Here is an 18,762-nt window from a genome sequence, read left to right as displayed (position 1 = left end):
TAAAAAAAAAATCTTGTTCATGCCCTGTGTAGTATGTTAGCACTATTGGAAGTAATAAATAAATAAGATAAATAAAGAAAATAAATACCCGATTTTGTCCTCCGCTGTCCAAAATCAGAGTAATTCAGTTTTTAAAATTAAATAAATACATTTTCAAAGAGTCTCTTGGATTTTTTTTATTTTCAAATACAAGTTGTTAGATGAGTTTTTGGACTTCCTGAAGATAGTCTGAGATAAACACAGACTGGAATTGGCAGAGATAACAGATGTGATTCCTCCTGACTTTTCTTGAGATGAAGGGTGAAGAGACAGGAGAGAAATGAGAGAAGAGATGTGAAGTTATTCAGGAGGTAAAATTATTTCTGTGTTAAAGTCTACATACAATGACATGTAAAGGAGTTTTTCTTTTCTAATGTAGCCAAGTGCTTGCTCCTAGTGTGCCGTCTAATTTTTGAGGTTTTCTCTCGGGAATTGTCGGGTCCTTAAAGCACTTTGTGGTGACTGATGTTAAGATTTGGTACTATATTAAAAAAATGAATTGAATGTTTTGGCTTACAACTTTTGTTCTGACCTTCTTCTGTTTTGATAATAAGTTTTGGTATTGTGTCTCATGTTTGTGAGCCAAGATCACTGTGAGCCTTAAGTTTAACCATGTAAACTGTGGTTGGGTTCCTTGTGCAGTTGTCTGTAAATTTGCTTGTCATTATACCTTTGTATGAGTTCACTTCATTGCTTGTTATATCCGAGGGCTCTTTATTCCAAAAAGGTACATTGTTTTCTCTGAACTTTTTACCTTGTTAGACTTTTACTGTAATCTGGAGCTTTCCGTAAGTAAAGGAAAAATATCTTCCTCCTCTTTTTTTCCAGATGGTATCCATCGTGTTGTTGCCCTCTGCACACTGCGGGTCACTATCATCACTGATGACATGCTGACAAACAGCATCACGGTTCGTCTGGAGAACATGTCCCAGGAGCGTTTTCTATCTCCCCTGCTCAGCCTCTTTCTTGAGGGAGTGGCGGATGTACTCTCCACCAAGCGGGAAGCAGTGTTTGTGTTTAACATCCAAAACGACACCGACGTCCAAGGCTCCATCCTCAACGTAACCTTTTCGGCGCTGCAGCCCGGAGGGGCTCCTGGTAAAGGCATGTTCTTCCCATCTGAGGAGCTGCAGGAGCAGATCTACCTCCACAGGACTCGACTCAGGCTCATATCCACTCAAGAGGTAACGCACAGTCCTGAGGTCAAAAACATCAGAAGCATTAGTAGAAGAAATAAATGTAGCTAAAATTCCTTCTTCCATTCAGGTGTTGCCGTTTGATGATAACATCTGCCTACGGGAGCCCTGCGAGAACTACATGAAGTGTGTATCAGTGCTGAAGTTTGACAGCTCCCCTCCCTTCATCGCCTCTGACACGGTTCTGTTTCGACCTATCCACCCCATCAACGGGCTGCGCTGCCGCTGCCCGGTCGGTTTCACCGGAGAATACTGTGAGACCGAGATCGACCTCTGCTATTCAGGGCCCTGCAAGAACAACGGGAGGTGTCGGAGCAGAGAGGGCGGTTATACCTGCGAGTGCCTGGAGGACTTCACAGGTGAGTTAAAAAGAAATAAACAAAGAAGAAGGTATTGAGTGATTCAAAGCTGTCAATCAGCTTGCCTTTTTTACCTAAACTATGTTGTGTATCCCCGATTACACATATACAACAATACCATATGAAAAGTCTATTATAAGCATGTGCAAGAGCTCATTTTGTTTGTGATAACAGTTTAAATAACCTGTGCAAAGCTGCTAAACCGCACAGACGGGTTGTAAAAGGTCTCACAGCCCATTGTTGTAGCTTGAGGTTGACCCCAGTACAGAAAGGACATGCTTTGTAGTACCGCAGGTAAAGCCACCTGCTTCCACACATGCATACAGTACATGAAATGTATTGCTGGAAAGGGGTGTACACAATCCTCACTACACCAGTCAGACCAGCTTCATCTGAAATAACATTTCACCTGTTTTCCAAAACCACAGTAGCTTTAATTTCTTTTGACGAGTAAAGAGTACTGGCAAGTAAATAAATTGCCTGTTAATCCTCATATATCAGTGAGTCACACACCAAGACTCAACAGATCAGTACAATTCAAAGCTGCTCCTATCAATATTTTTCTATTAACAGTGGGAAAGTTATAATTAAAAAAGGAATGACTTGTAGGGACAAATCCAGAGAATTATAACTAATCTCTGTAATCCATCTTGGCACTGCAGAGCATCTCAGCGTGTTTATGCTCATCTTTATTTTGTTTTTCTAACCTGTAACTTTTTAACAGTTTTATTTATGTAGCGTATTTATTTACACATAAACTCCGTGCCGTAAACACTGAATAACTTTACAAAGATCTAAATATAAGCTAAAATGCGCACATACAGTGAAATGTAAAAGAAATGTGAGACTAAAAGGTTTAAGTGTTCTTCTGAATTAAGACACAAGTGTAATTGACTTCAGGTCAGAGGGCAGCTTGTTCCAAAGAATAACACCGCAGTAACTGAAAGCACCATCAACACACTTGATGGCCTGAGAGGTTGCGCTGGATTATAGACACTGAGAAAGTCCACAGTGTAGTGGGGGATCAGATCATTGAGTTTATGAACCAGTAGAAGGATTTTAAAGGTTATTCTGTATTGAACTGGGAGCCAGAGAAGTGACTTCAGCACTGGGGTAATATGGTCAAATTAGCATGTTCGTGTAAGGAGTCTGGCTCCTGCTTCATTCTGAATCAGTCTGAATGAGAAGTCATCCTACTAATGATCTGGGTAATCCTGCAAAAAGAGTGCTAGAGTAGTGTATCCTGCTGGATTGCATGAAGTCAGTTTCAGAAGAGAATTTCCTAACGTTTTATATTTCTTTGAAAGTGGTACAAAGCATGAAAAACTGAATCGTGAAGTCTAAAAATAATCGAGCATATCAAACGAACAGCTGCACATTTCCCACAAGAGGTCTAAAATAAAAGGAAAAACTACTTCAGGTAAACGTTAAGCTCTGTTTGCTAAAAACAAAGTAACCACTGCAGGATCTTAATTATGAGACGTTTAGCAGTATACTAGCAAAACACAGCAAGCTGCCTGCTAACTTCAAACATGGACGTAAACAGTGCAGAGCTAAATATTCCAAATACTGAGATTACAAGTGTTTTGCAAGTGTTAAAGTAACTCATTACTCAGTTAGTCGATGAGCTATGGGAAAGTTCGGAACCTTTCATCATTCACATTCAAGCACTTTGCAAAATATTTCCGAATATCAGTGATCTTCCTCCCATACTTCCCCCTTGTACATCTGATACCTGACTGTCTCCACTCTTCTCTCCCTAATAGAGCCTAAACGGGCTCTGACAGCCTCCTGCTTCCCACCCCTCTGTGTCTCCCGACGCTCTGCCTCCCCTCTCTTTCTCATCCTCCATCTTATCTCAAGTAATTACCTGATTATATCTGACTTTGTCACTCATACTGCTTCTCGCCTTCTCCTCCTTGTGCCCATGTCCATCTTCTCCACCCACCCATCATATTTCCTTTACCTACATCTCGGTGTCCCCTCTTTGAAGGTCACAGTTCAACTCCTGATACTCAAGGGCCATCAGGGACTATTATGGGGCTGATGACAAGGGGAAGGCCTGTTTTGTCCTCTTCAGGTTTCCTGCATTACAGGGAAACAGATCCTTATAATTCCCCCTAGGAAAAAAGGATTATGCTGAGGAGAGAAGGGCCATTACCTGGTTCCAAGCTGTGCAGTTTTGGGGGTCTGTGTGTGCCCTGGAAGAGTAGAGCTTGTCTAGACATCAGATTGACACAAAACGCAGAATGGGACGCGGTGGCACCTATCACAAATATCATTACAGTCGGAAAGAGGCCTGCTGGCGTATTTACGTAGGAATTTTAAATGAGCAGAGCCAGGAAGCTGGGGCCAGTTGGCTGATTTTGGAAAAGCTAAAACCACATGGTCATTTAGAGGAATTTTCCCTTCCCGGACCTGTTGCGAAATTAAATTAGATAATGTAATATATCATGTATTTGATACCACCATGCAGCTTCAGTTAAGCAGTTAGCATGTGAAGGAGAAGGAGAAGTGTATGAGGGTAGCGATAACCTCATGACCAATGGGTAGTCAAGTAAGTTTGACCAGGCCTTAAGCAGCTCCGAACAGGAAGCCAAGCAAAGCAGCCACAGATGGATGAAAAGGGTTGAGGCTACAGGTTTAACATGTTCGCTGATACTGCTAGCCAAGAAGTAAAACAATAAAGATGTAAAAAAGGCAAGATTAATCCACTCCATAACATGCCCCGTACCCCAAAAACCACAGCGTATTTATGATGTAAGATGGGGAATTATTGTTTGCTTTTCTGCAAAATTAACATGAAATCACACACTGCTAATAAAGTACTTAAATTTAGTAAATTTAGTATAGTTATTTTTTTTGTTTTCTGTAAAAACCAAAGGTAGTTTCTAGTGTACCTACCTTTAAGTAGCCTTAAGTGTGCCTACCTTTGCTAAATAAATAAATTATATCAAAATTCTGTTTAATTGCAGGGGTATTATGCCTTTAGTTGCGGGCATATCAGAAAATGTTGCCAAAGTGACTTAACCTAAGGTTTATTATCAGGATGGTAAAAACAAACAGGAATGCACTCATCCAAAAGTGGATTTCTTTTGTTCCTAACCTTGAATCACTCTAAGAGGTATTTAACTGATCAGCTGTTATCTGATCGTTGTTCGGTTTACAAGTTTAAAAGTGCAGTTAAATATAAGTTTAGCCATGCACTGAGCTTAGTGAAGGAAAGCCAGCAGTCTTATCCCTGTCAGCTTGCTTTCTTTTTGCAGTCTTTGTCCCTCCACCGTGACTCTTTTTCCAAACTCTCTCTTCTCTCCAAACATGGCCAAATTACCTTCTGGCTAAGAAGTGTGCTTCTCAGAAAAGACCAGTAAACAAGGTTTTGTCAGTGTTATTAACTGTTTGGAGGGAGGCGTGCCTTTCTTGAACTGATGTTTTTGGAGGGACTTTAACAACAGAAAGTTAATGCCACGTTTAACGTGTGCATGTTAGTTGAATAAATGTGCTTTGCTGATAATCAAAGGCATCTTGTTTAAACAACTGGATTCCTTAAGGCTGAGTGAGGTCTGTATTTCAGTCAACTGTGGAAGGTACGCTTCGCATAAAAGATAACATAATGATAACAAATTGATGAGACAATCAGATGACATTTATTATCATTGCTATATTGCATTTGGGGGTGGACCAAGCACCAGCAAGAATGGGAAATTAAAAAAAAAATCTCATGCAAGCTTTAGTTCAAAATTTTTCATTTTGCATCTGTTGCTGACACAAGAGCTTTCATAATATATTATTTAATTTTTAGTTATGCATTTCATAGTAATGCACTGAGGAAGTCAACAATTTGCATCCATGATATCATTAAAATGTCAACATAGTGTTGGGGCCAGTGCCATCCCAGAACCCCCATTAGCTCCGCCCCTGGTAGTGCTGCAGCTGAGAAACACAGGCCATATCAATTAACAGCAAAATGTTTCTCACAGTAAAAAAGATGCAGAACAGCTCTGTGTAACTTGGTCCCTCTTTTTCTTGCAGGCGAGCACTGTGAGATTAATGCATCATCAGACCGCTGTGTACCAGGTGTGTGCAAGAATGGTGGTACGTGCATCAACAGGCTTGCAGGTGGTTTCATGTGCGAGTGTCCACCCGGGGAGTATGAGAAGCCCTACTGTGAGATGACCACCCGCAGCTTTCCTGGACAGTCCTTCATCACCTTCAGAGGCCTGCGGCAAAGGTTCCACTTCACCGTCTCCTTCATGTAAGTTTTGTATCTTTTGTGTCTACCTCTTTGCTTACTAATCACCATTACAACTGTCAAGATTACTGTTCTTATATGGCACACATACAGTTTATTATGGGAGCATGGTTGCCAACTCTCACATCTAAAACACACTTTTACCTTCAGTCTCACGCTCTAGTGCTGCACAAAGAGATCTCATGATAAGAGGAAGCCTAAAAAGCCACACCTTTATGAAAAAACAAACAAACAAAGGGTTTGCCATGTGCGCAGAAAAGTTTGTTTAACCTTTTAGCACCAAAAATGGTCCAAAAATATCAGATCAGTGTGGGAGGGAAGGACGTTTTCTTTACTTAAGCTGGTGATTTCTATGAAATCAAATTTATTTATATATATAAAATTTGAAAACGCAAACCACATAAGGAGTTGTCCGCTAGAGTGGGATTTTCACGGCATATTCTGCACCACATCTCTATGCGTTCATCATTTGTTTGAAGCCAGCTCACCTCCTGCAACCACTTTTCCGAGAATGCACGCTTCTTTTGCGGTTCGGACTCCTTCTGACATTTCTTTGGAGGTGGAGAAACACCAAAGTAATTGCTTAAAGGAGCTTACTTCTTTGACATCTTTAATAGTTCTAAACAAATGTCTGTCCTCCTCCAGAAAATCTGACGTACGCAAACACGCGTTGCAACTTCTTATCTGGTGCGCGTTTTTTATTTTGACAGCGAATGCGCACCTGCGGACCACTTATGTGCAGCCCTGGATATATAAAATGAATACATTCAATAGTCTTAGCCTCATGTTTTCCTTTTCTGACACTCACAGTAAAATGCTACAGTACACATTATTTAACATCCCACAATTAAACTCCCCTTCCATCTATCATTACATGGCCAATTTAACTTCAGTATTTACACTGAAACAACTTCAAAATACAACAGCAATAAATGCTGTCAGAATTAATAAATATTCCACTGTAGTAGATTCACAAAAATAGTCATTACTCAGAGATGCCCTTCTTAGCAGTTCTTGGTAAATGTAGGATGCCACAGACAGCAACCCCAGTGTATACCTGCAGTTCAGCAAGTTCATGCCTTTGCCTTTAATTTCTCCTTTACTTAGTAAGTGGTAGTTTCCACTCTTAAACAGCAGTAGTAAAATGATGGGATGATGAAGTTAAAACAAATGGGATCATATTGTGGGAATAAAAAAAAATAAATCAAAAAATGACACCCTGTGTATAATGAAGTATTGAATCCCAATGCACGCAGTGTTTACCCCAAACAGCTCTGGCATTCATTAACAGGTAGCCTAATGTGTGGAAACACATTATTTTAATTAATATAAATGATCATTCCAAATAAAAATAAAAACCCTAGTGATGATTTCACTAAAAAAGCAAAGAGAAAATTTTAGCAGCTTTAGCTTGATAGCTAATCGCGTTAATGTTAGCAAAGTATCACAGTTTTACGCTTGCCTTACTTTTTGTTGCTTCCAGCTAACTCTGATCAGAGCAGCTGTAAAGCCAATAGATGCACAATGATTATATACATGATAAACGAATATGACTTCAGCTAAATCCCTGATAATAGCTAGTTACTTGGACATGCTAATGACTGCAGCTGAGAATAACTATGGAAAAAGACATTTTTCCGAATGGTTTCAGAATTTAGTGTCACTATTTAAAATTCAGCACCCTGTGAGCATTTGTGCGTGTCATAAGCAGCAATTTAAACACAGTGGAAGTCAGCAAACTTAAGTGTGCCAGCTGGGACGTGCTGAGACATGCATGCACTTTTCCATTGTGTCTCACCTCCTTGAATACGTACATAGAGATGCACATTCAGGAACAACCAAGGTATAATTCACACAGTACATCTGAACATGAAGATTTATGATTTGTGCCTTTCACACTTTTTAAAACAAAGTGAAACCGCCAGAGGAAAAACAGGTGTACTGTAAATATTACAAAAAGAAGTACTTTAACTCATTTTTACCAGTAATAGGTGAGATGATTTTGTAAATCTGTGGACAGAGTGACGGTGAGAAAGGTTGCCAGTGAGGTGAAAACAGGAAAGGCTGTGTGATTTGTTTCCTAGATTCCCTTATCAGTGTTTGGCTTCAGCCATCCTGACTTCCTGCCCTCCTGGGCTCACTAGCATCTGCCGGCTGACTCCACTGCCCTCACCTTACACTCCAAACACACAGACAAACACACACACATCTGAACTTTGAACCCCGTAGAACACACACACAAGTAGGTGCTGGCTCATTTGCCAGGTCTTTTGTGTCGTTTTCACATGTAGACACAGTCATGCACCGTCTACTTCAGAAGCGCCGTTTCCTCTGTGCTTTACACATCCTTCCTTTCCTTTCCAAGTGACTTTTCCTCAAGAACGCCTCGGTTCTTTTCGTCATAAAACTTTCTGCAAGGTTCTCGACCTTTCAGTCCTGCACTGTTTGAGTTGGAGAGGCGTTAAAAAATGTGATGGGAAACACGAGCATCCCGTAAAGAAAAACAGCTGTAATTCATGCAGCCCTTTCTATGACACATATATGAAAGTTCCTTTTATCAAAGTTAATCATCTTTACAAAAAAAATTTTTTTTCAGGTTTGCTACCAGGGAAAGAAACGCCCTGCTCCTCTACAACGGCAGGTTCAACGAGAAACATGACTTCATCGCCCTGGAGATCATCGCTGAACAGATTCAGCTCACCTTCTCTGGAGGTTAGGCCCCGTAATGCGTGATCGTCTGCTTTTGTGTGTGCGACTGATGCGTATCAGTTCTCGGCTGCATTATAAGCAGATTAATATGGCGTAAGTGCGCGTTATCTAAAGTGACTTTTACAGAGACGTAGGTACATAATTCTTATCTATCTCCACTTTATTTTGACAAATGCACGTTAGTGCATACACAAATTATCCAAATATAGTAGAGTCAAACATGATGCTTTAAAGGATAGGAGTGTTTTATTTTGAAAGGACTGATTAATGGTGACACCTAACTGGCCAAAAAACACCACCACAAAATCCATGATGGCTAAGGTCCATAAGCAGCACGACAGTGGCAACTTATTTGTTTTAAACATTTTTGAAAGATCAATTCGTACAAACATTAGCGCATTTAAACTCATTCAAGTGTGCTCACACATCCAGCATCATTGTTACAACTGGTAACTGTTGAATGCAGATCAAACACATGTTCTCCGAGCTGAGTCTACTTTCCCATGGTCGCGTACAGGGAGGAATCCAGTTCAGTATGACTATTTTGGGTGAAGCCTGTTCGGGAGAGAAGCCAAGTCCTTGTGCCCTGCTTCAAAACTGACATATATCTAAACGTTCGACGCATGAATCATCAAATTAAATGTTTTGAATTATGAGTCACGTTTAATGAGAGGAGTAGGAGGGAAGCTCTCAGGATTAGTCGTAGTAATTTTCTTTCTGTGCTTTTCATTGGCGAAGTAGGACATCAGTTAATCGTGTTTGCTCCTTATCTTTCTATACAAAGACTCGCGCACACACACACTCAAGTCCTTAATGTTGCCGCGCTGTTTGCCGATTTCCCAGAGCAGGGGATGTGTGCCCCGGCTGCTCCTGCCCTTGACAAACAGGGTAAACCCTCTGCAAATCTGGTGCCGTTGTGCACTACAGTCTCCACACTGAGAATCACTGATGCTGCAGACTAATGCGTGTTGATTTATGATCTGTGTGGTGTGCGTGCATGTCAAGATAAGACACAGTGAATGTTTATTAGTAACTTATCAATAGCCAGTGGTTTATGTTTTAAAAATTGAAGTGATCCATGTATCGTGTTACAACGAGGTAAAACTTTTTAACCTTTAAAAGAAAGAGAGTACAGCCTTAGTATAAATAAAAGATCCTCAAGGGGGTTTCCTCCTTCCTTTTCTGCTAATGTTTGCAAGCAGCTCCGCTTTGCAAATTTTAGCAAGCAGTTTGACACTGATTGACAATTTGATTTGATTATTTTAAGCCCTTGTGTACAAATCGAGAAGTAGCATGCCCGTGTAGTCATGTGCACAAATCAAGTTGCAGAATTAACTAATAACAATTTGTTTCTCATGCAGGTGAGACAAAGACCACAGTGGCTCCCTACGTCCCGGGTGGAGTCAGTGACGGTCAGTGGCACTCAGTCCAGCTCCATTACTACAACAAGGTAAGAAATGCAAGCAGTCAGGTCACTTCCGTGTTTTCTTCCCTCCTCTTCCAGAAAACTTTTTCCATTCTCACCACTAAAACAAAGGATCCTGGCTCAAAGTTGGGAGAGAAGAGTTTGTGCTTGAATTTGATTTTTTTTTTCCTGTTTTGGTGTGCGATCCATAATACTGGGGTGATAGTGTGTTTAGCCAGGGTTGAGGATTAGTGAGTTCAGGAATTGTGTTGTGAGAGTGAAGAGGATTTCTTTGATGTTCACCAGTGATTTGTGAGATTATCTAAAAGTGTAGTTAGGTTGTTCCCCTGTGTTTCAGTCCTAAATTCTGAATTATAGCCTGGCTTCAAGTGTTAAAGTTCACCTTTGGGCCACTAAAGTGAATGTAGCATGTCTGTCTTAGTTAAGCGTGAATGACCTCCATATGCAGCCCAAGCATATTTCCATAATGCCGCAGTCTAGAGGTATTCCTAATCACCAACATCCGTGGGAATTATTAGTTTGTTTCACTCACAGCTCAAAGTGATTTCCTAAAATGTTCCCACGATGGTCCTGTTTTCTAAATGAGAAAAAAACCCGACTTTGATTATTTCACAGTGTAGCTTGAGTATCCTCTTCAGCTGCAATATTATATTAAAAGGGTTTACATTGCAGTCAGTTCCTGGTGTTACTTGACAAACTTCCACCCTGCAGGCGTTGTTCTTATAATTTAAGCCAGACGAGAAATAAGAGAACGCTCTATTTCTGAGGATGAACAAGCTTTTGTGTCGTGTTTGGTTGCTGTAAAATTGAACGTTTGATAACTGCATTTAACGTTTGCTGTCAAAACAGAGTACTCATCAACCCAGTGTATGAAAGTTGAAACAGCATTAATGCACCATCTTCCCGATGCTAATGGATCCTGTCCTGATCAGCATGTGCTACCTTTACTCTTTGGAAGCTAAGAGGTGTGCTCGTGCTATCCAAAAAATATTGTTCCATCTTTTTCATTCTTTACTTTCGTGATTTCCCTAAATGTACGTGAGGCCGCAAGCTGTAGCATCACTGACTCGGCGTCGTATTACTGCAGCACCTGGGTCTTGCAACCTGTTAAAGAGAGTACCCCGATTCTTGGCCTGACACTTGCCTACAATGCACAGCTTCTCACATTTCACAGGTTGCTCGCCTTTCTTGTGTCCACGAGCTATAGATCCCTGAGCATGTTTGGTTGCCTTGACAGGGACGTATTCATCAAAGCTGATGAATCGGGCTGCCGCACTTTATGTGTTAGCTTCTGGGTTACATCTGTACGTCTATTGTTTGAGGTTGTATGACCTTTTTGTCAACTTCTTGACAGAATAGTGATGCTGTAGAAACAATGGTTCAAACCAGCTTCGGTGCTGCTGCAAGGCTCATCGCTACTACAGGTATTATTTCTGGATACAGTCTGTTGACATGGAAGACTTCTTTGTTTTGTTTGTCCATGGGGTTGTCAGGTATTTGTAAGAACGCCACCCTGGAAACGAGAGATTAATTCCCATGTCTGAACAGATTTCCTGCTTTGTTCCCTTTCTGTGCAGTTTGCTTTTGTTTTGTTTTTTTTATTTAACTCTACTGATCCTATAGGCTTCCTTTTCGATTCCCCAGCATGCAGATACAAGTAGGCAGCACACGAACGCACGCATTTGTAGCCCCAGTATCACAAGCGTTATTTGTGTGTGTGAAGGAGGGGGGCGTGTGCGTTTCGCTTCTGTCAGTCTTGATACAGACCAGTGATTTTCAGAGCTGGCGACACATTCCGTGAAATTAGCCCAAGGCCGACTGCAGCGCTGACACCGGGTCAGCTTTTCCTCATGTGCTGAATGATCAGAAGTCAGATTGACTGATGGTAATATAATCCTCCAAGCACTGGCGGGGGGATTAGTGGAAATGAATATGGCAGAAAGCAGTAATGTTCTCACAATAGATTAGGCCTGTTGACATGTGTATGTAGGAACATGATGAAGCCTCACATAGGATCTCTCTGTCTTTGTCTCAAACACACGCAGTGTGTGAGTCAGTCTGCACCAACAGGTTGTGTTGTGGTTGTATTCCCGTATAAAAGCAAGGTTGCCGATGTCCTTTTGCAGTTAAATTGCCATCCTGCAGCAACTAGGTCACTGTTAATAGAGGGATTTTCTGTTTCATGATGTGTATCTGAGGTTTTGGTTGGACTCTGAATGAAGTAGATAATGTGAATTTCATTGTATGCAGATGACAACAGATTTAACACAGTCATCTTATCTCAAACAGATTGCATGCGATTGCCATCTCGACCCCATTCAGTCACAAACAGCAACTGACTGCAAGTAGTCATAGGATTGGTCGCCATCTTCAGGGCAACCAGTTAAAAGCAAACTTTTTTTTAAACCCAAAACTGACATTTCTCCTTGTATAGAAAGAAAACAAACAACACACGCAAAGTAAAGTCAAAGCTCCCTCAAGCCTGTAATAGCTCGTGATAATGGCTTGCTTTATTTTTAATCACTGGCTTTAAACAAGTTAGCAGTTGTCCCAAGGAGGTGCAACTTAATCCAGGGTTGTTGGCCCCACATACAATCTAATTGTATTGTTTAACGGCACACTCACGCAGTCCTCACACACACACACATGCACATACACCATGGTTTTTGGGTCAAACGATGAGGCGAGTGAAGCTGTGTACGACTTTATGTTTGCCCCCTTTTTTCAAGTGTCTGTAGCTGTCATCTGAAGAATTAGGGTGCCTTTAATAAAAACTGAAAGTCAAAGGTCAGGGGAGGGTTGGCATGACAACAGACATGGATTTGCAATTGTTGCGGTGATGAGAGTCGACTGGAAAGCTGGGTGTGCATGCGGTTAAATCCGGGGGAGGGGGGCCGACAAATCGAGAGTGTGCGTGTTTCTGAATGTGTGCTAATGTGTGTACCCCTATTAGAGAATGCCACACAATACCAATGGAAGGATAAAGACATTGTTGAGATTCCATAGAGCAAAGACTCAAGGACAGCCGACTGTGTTAGCAAACTCAAACAGGATGCACAGACGCAAACACAGATAAAAAGTGTGTTGAAGTGATATTCCTGGAGCAGCTGGAGGTTTTCTCCTGGGTTTTGATGTGTGTTAACTACAGGAAGTGATGCTTCTTGTTGCAGGAAATGATGCAATTTAGGACACTGGGCAGGATATGAGTTGTATCGTGATTGTGTGTCTGCTAGGCCACCTGCATGGAGGTTTTCACTCAACCTCGCAGCAACTACAACCTTAAAGTTAATTTCATGAACTCCACAGGTACCTCTTTAGTTACTATCAGAGTGTTAACAGTAAATATAAGTTTGCTACTTCCCACATATGCTGTACTCCAATAATCCTGTGGCTCTATTTCATGTATTATTATTATTAATATGTTGTTGGTTAGTACATTTACACAAGGGAACCAAGGAAATGATTAATAAGTTGGAATTTACAGCAACAATCTTAGTAACATTTTATATCATATTTAAAGCTAAAACAATGTAAAAATAACCTATAATTAACCTTCATGTAGCCCATCCTCATGGTCCTAAATCCAGGTCTGCAGACATGACGTGCCCGTGTGTTTGCAGTATTTTTATTATAGTGTTTTTCCCACATGATGTTAGACATGCTCATAGTATCGTGCCGGCTAATATTGGCTGTGATAATTGCAGTTAGGGTGTGCAGACAGCATTCCCAGACAGGCTTAGCGAGTACCATAAGTTCACTCTTACTTTTGCCTTTGCTGTTCTTCCCTCGGACTCACCGAGGTTGCTTGTGTGGCGGCGTTTTAATCATCAGAACATAAGTGCAAATTGCTTCACAGCGTAGTGTGAAATGTTTTTTAATATGCTGTGTGTGTGTTTGTTTTGCATTCCACCTCTGCAGGACTGAACCTCTCGGTTAATTAGAGACCTGTTACTCACCCCCACTGACAGGCTTTTTTTGATATTTAAAAAAAATGGTTTTGTGTTATGAAGGTATCGAAAACGTACAAATCTTAAATTTAACAAAGTTGATTTTCACTCTGCTTGTTTTTCAGCTCAGTTAAGTAATTGGTTATCTGTTAAACAATATGTACGTAGCAATTATTGTCAAAATATTCTCAAAGGAGCTCAAAAACATTGAAACAAGGGTAAGAAAATGTTGGAAAAGTAAAACAAAACAAAACAAAACAAAAACAAAACATACAGAGAACAGGGACCATCCTGCTTGTTGTCAGCGCTCCGTTCAAAACCCTGCATCTCTGGTGGTATGGGGGTACATTAGTGCCTAATTTATTTAGTTGGAAGCTTATATAATTGGTGTATACCGTCAGTGGTGAAAGGTGTACACAGGTTTATAGCATCATATGCTCTCATCCATTCCATATTGTGTCAGTTTAATTGACTTTTAGTTACATTTTGCACGACATCCCAACTTTTTTCAAAATACATGCATACCGAAATTTTATTAGGTCTCAGAGGGTAAAATATTGGAGGCTCCTGGTAATAGTCTCTGTAAATAAAGACCAAATACAAATATATTAATGCAGATTTTTGCTTTGTCTCGCTTTTAGTCACCAGAAGAGTGGATCCAAACACTTATCTCAGTCTGTGCTGTAAAATAAACAGACTCTTACCCTCGTCTTCGTGCTTCTATCCATCTCTTTGTTGATGTTTCAGGATTTATTTGGGTGTGCAGCGTGAACTCACACACACACGCGCGCGCGCGCAGCCTTACGTACACGCGCTCAGTGGATAACTGTTTTTAAGATACGCTGCAAAGAGCCCGACAGTGGTTTTGAAGTAGTCATCCATCCTCCTTTAGTTGCAGTTTTACATCAGCTTGCCCGGGTGGCCGTCGCACAACAGAGTGGCACGCATTCCTTTTTAGGTGTTTAACTGTGTCACGCTCACTCATACACTTCTGTGTGAGTGTTTGCTGCAGATGAAGGGCACAGGGCTCATTGTGTCTGTGCGTGCTATCTCGTGTTCCTGCACAGACATGGGTGAAGGTTTTGTGTGTTGTCTTTACTAAGTGCTTTTAAAAAAGGTTAAGTAGTTCTCTTTTTTTTTAAGGTGAAGCCTCAGACTCTGCATTCCCAGTCAGGGTGTGTTTTCAGAGGAAGAGGCCATGTTATTCTTTGTTCTTCTTGATGTTTCCACAGACCTTAGACAGTTGAGGTTATCATCACACATAAACACACACAGTGCCTTTAGCTACCTTTAGCTGCTATTTTACCAACTGTAATACGATACAGCAACATGTGTTCATGTTCAAACATTGTAGGTAAACCTACACCCCCTCAGAGGAAAAATATTGATCACTTTTTACTAACTTACTGTAATCATCACATAGTGCTGCACATGTTCTTGTGTCACTGTTGTGTTACTGGCTTTGTCGACATGCTGGTAGCCGGGTTTCGGGACGTTCACGTGTTTGAATGTTTCCACTGTTTTTTTCCTGCTGTAAATTTCACCTGTTCTTCACACAGCGTTGCATTTCACAGCGTGACGTAAATCTGCCACAGTCGCTTTTGTCCAAAGGCGGCAGTGCGTGAGTTGTTGCCTATTGTGCGAGGTGGTGGGAGAGGTGTTTTTGAAGTGGGCAAGTAGGATGTCGTTATTGTCGGCAAATTGGTCGGTAGCGAATGTAACCGCGGAGCATGAAGGCATCTCGCGTGCAGCGCTGTTGTTGTGCTGATGGGAACAAAGATTCAGACGCACTCCGTCACCGTACTTTTGATTTTTTTTTTTCCATAATTTATTGCTTTTCTTAATGAAAAGACGCAATTAATCTGCACATACAAAAGAAGCAAAAAGTATAAAAAGAATCACAAAAAATGCACTAATTACACGTTCACGTGAGTAAAGAGCATACACGCATGCTGATGAGGCTTGGCTGTGAGCTGCAGGTCTAATGCAGTGTCTCTCTCTCACGGTGTCTCTCTCCCAGGACGGGTGGAGTCTGGTGGACTCCAGCGGAGCTCTGCGGCTCCCTCTCTATACCGCCTGGCTGGAGCTCAATAAGAAGGAGGTAACCTCTGACCTCTAGCTTAGTCCCCAACTGGGCTTTTTTTCCCCCTTCGCCTGGGTCTCATTTAGTCCTCGCTCTGCTTCTAGTACAGTCCACTGGACTAACTCTGTCACTTGGCTCTGGTCTAGTCTCCACTGTAGAAAATGCTGTCGTAGATGGTGTGGTTTTGGTTTGTTGTTTGGCTGTTGAAGGCTTTGACCTGGCTTTTCTGTTAGACTTCTTTATGAAGTCATGCATCACTTTTAAGGCCGTTTTTTTTCTTCTTCTAATATTTAGTTAAATCGTAACATTTTTACATGTTTGCTAGCGGTCTGCTTCTTCACTGCTTTTGTGGACACTTGCTTCTTTGCATGATATTACCGCAACGTGCCAATAACAATGTGTCACTGGTAGAAGGGATGATTATTACGTCATCCCTGTGTTTGTCCATAAACACAAGGGGGACCCACGAGTCATAACATTGCTCCACAGTGTTCTTCCAACACTCTATAAATAAGTTAGCTAATGCGTATGTCATGCATCAGTTTGTGAAGACTTGAACTGAACATTGAGGCCATCGGCACCTTGTTTTTTAAAAATTGGATGTCAAAAAAGGGATAGATCTGAAGAAAATGAGGGCATTGCATCCACAGACACTAGTGACTTCTCAGTCACAAGGTAGTTACCCCATAAAGCGTGTATACAGCATTTAATGAGGTCATAAATCTGGTGAGAAGTTGGGTCATTTTCTTATAAAACACAGGAGGCCAAGCTGAAGGTTGTCATGGTGGAAGAGGACAGCTCAGGCTAGATAGAAAGTTAGAGAGGCGATGGATGGTGGCTATATTGGACGAATGATGTTGAAGATGGAGCTGCCAGGCAGAAGGAAAAGAGGAAGACCAAAGAGAATATTCATGTAGTGAAGGAAGGACGTGCAGAGTGTAGGTGTGACATAAGAGGATGCTATGGACAAGGTAAAATACAGGGAGATGATCCACTCAACCTCTAAGTGGAGCTGCCGGAAACTGTAGAAGACTGTCTAGTTAGACTTTCAGTTCATTTTGAAGCAGTTGCCATTTCCTGACTATTTGAATGAGTTCTGCTTGTGTCATTTTTCAGACCTGGAAACTTTGTTTACTAGAAAACTTAAATCTCAAGGGATGAAAAATTAAGGCAAGACTAAAGTACCAAATATTTTTCTTCCTCGAGTGGCCACTTGGCTCCAAAATACTAAAAAAATGATCAACACGCACACCCAGGTCCAAAACATTTTCATTTCATAAAATACAGGAACTTATAAACATAAGGGCTTACAAACAAAATCTATACCTGTTTAGGTTTTGTTGAAGCTTCAAATTAGGAGCTTGTTTTCTTTGTAGGGTGATCGCTATGCTGCCTAAAGGCTTCATATCCACTAATTCAAGTCACTGAAGGCTGTCTTCTTAAAAGACTTTTGATGGAATTATCTGACAAATAGTGTGCCTTCAGTTTGTACTTCAGTTTAGGTGAGTGCATTCTTGCATTTTATTAGTATAATACTTAGGTTGAACTAGAAATCATCTCTGTTTTGAACCCACACAGTTTGTGGCTAAAGCTAGCTAACCTTGATTAGCGTTAGCTGGTATTTTAGTACTCGTGTAAATATGCTAACACCAAGCTCCAAAAACCCCAACATGGGTTTAAAGTTAAGTTTTCAAACCACATTGAGGCTAAAGTTGAAGCTTCAACATGTGGATTTTAGAAACTGGTGGTTGACATCGTCATGGGAATGGCCATCTTTAAAATACAATCTATGCTTCTGCAGCTGTAAACTCACATGGTACAGTTGATGCGTACGCTCATGTCTTTCCATGGTTCAGTCTAGCTTTATGTATTGAGCCTCTTCTTTTCTCAAAACAATATTTAGCACAAGTTGGTGGTATAAAAATACTCAAGTGAGTAAATAAAGTCAATGTCAGGGTTTTTTTTTAGGAGTTCAATTTTATGTGTAACATCTGATTAAAAGGTTTTTGCTTTGTAGTTTTGGTAGGCACTAACATTGTCATGATATTCAGTTTTATGATTAATACTCAGAAACATACTGCCCAGGGCTAAGGGAGTCTCCTCATGCAGCACTTGTATCTTTTTCTGCTCCACTGCTCCGCCTGCCTGGAGAGTCTGCTACTTACAAATACCTAAACAGTGCATAAGCAGAAAGGACACAGTTACAGTGCTGTTGCTCATCATCTGTCAGTTCTCATTGCCTTCCTATATAAGCATTCACTCAGGTGAAATAAACACGCTCGAGTCTAGGCAGGCAGGCAGACAAACAGGTGGGTAGACACCCACTGAGCAGTGGCTGTGTTTTCCTTGGCAACATCAGAGTGGCAAGTCTAAACTTTAAGCTTAGGCTCTGGTAATAATAACAGATGATAAATATCATCATGAGCTTGCACGCTTCTGTTTAGATTGTCATCTAACTTCAAATGCTATCATTAATCACCTGTTGTGTCGCTCAAAGATTTGCCCTCAGAATGAAATAGTAGTGAGAAGTTAGATGAATGCAGTACATTTGCAATTTATTGGGTCGGGTTTGTTTTGTGCAGAGTTAGCGGTCAGTAGGAACAGTGGATTGTGTGTTTTGGACTGTGGAGATACAGTAACTACACCTTTCTGTCTTATATCTGCTTTTTTTGCACCTTCTCCAATTTTTGACATTCCTTCCTAACTCTGCTGCGATGTGAAATATTGTGTGTGTGTGTGTGGGTGTTACTA

General features: G+C 41.0%; 1 protein-coding gene across 9 annotated transcripts in view; it reads left to right on the top strand.

Annotated features, from left to right (window-relative positions):
• The window catches only part of celsr1a (cadherin EGF LAG seven-pass G-type receptor 1a), a 97,494-nt gene that overhangs the window by 39,274 nt on the left and 39,458 nt on the right, over window positions 1–18,762 (top strand). For 6 of the 9 annotated variants that reach the window (XM_082510784.1, XM_082510785.1, XM_082510783.1 and 3 more), the window contains exons 2-7: window positions 868–1,223; window positions 1,306–1,594; window positions 5,627–5,849; window positions 8,443–8,558; window positions 9,917–10,005; window positions 15,949–16,029. In XM_082510784.1, coding sequence (XP_082366910.1) covers window positions 868–1,223; window positions 1,306–1,594; window positions 5,627–5,849; window positions 8,443–8,558; window positions 9,917–10,005; window positions 15,949–16,029 — 1,154 coding nt within the window. The remainder of the gene's footprint in view (window positions 1–867; window positions 1,224–1,305; window positions 1,595–5,626; window positions 5,850–8,442; window positions 8,559–9,916; window positions 10,006–15,948; window positions 16,030–18,762) is intronic. The other 3 variants (XM_082510788.1, XM_082510789.1, XM_082510787.1) reach the window with 1 other exon arrangement.

This window comes from Aulonocara stuartgranti, assembly GCF_965226115.1.
Source record: "Aulonocara stuartgranti genome assembly, chromosome: 17".
Lineage (NCBI taxonomy): Eukaryota > Metazoa > Chordata > Actinopteri > Cichliformes > Cichlidae > Aulonocara > Aulonocara stuartgranti.
The sequence above is the reverse complement of the archived record's forward strand: the minus strand, read 5'-3'. Positions and strand labels throughout refer to the sequence as shown.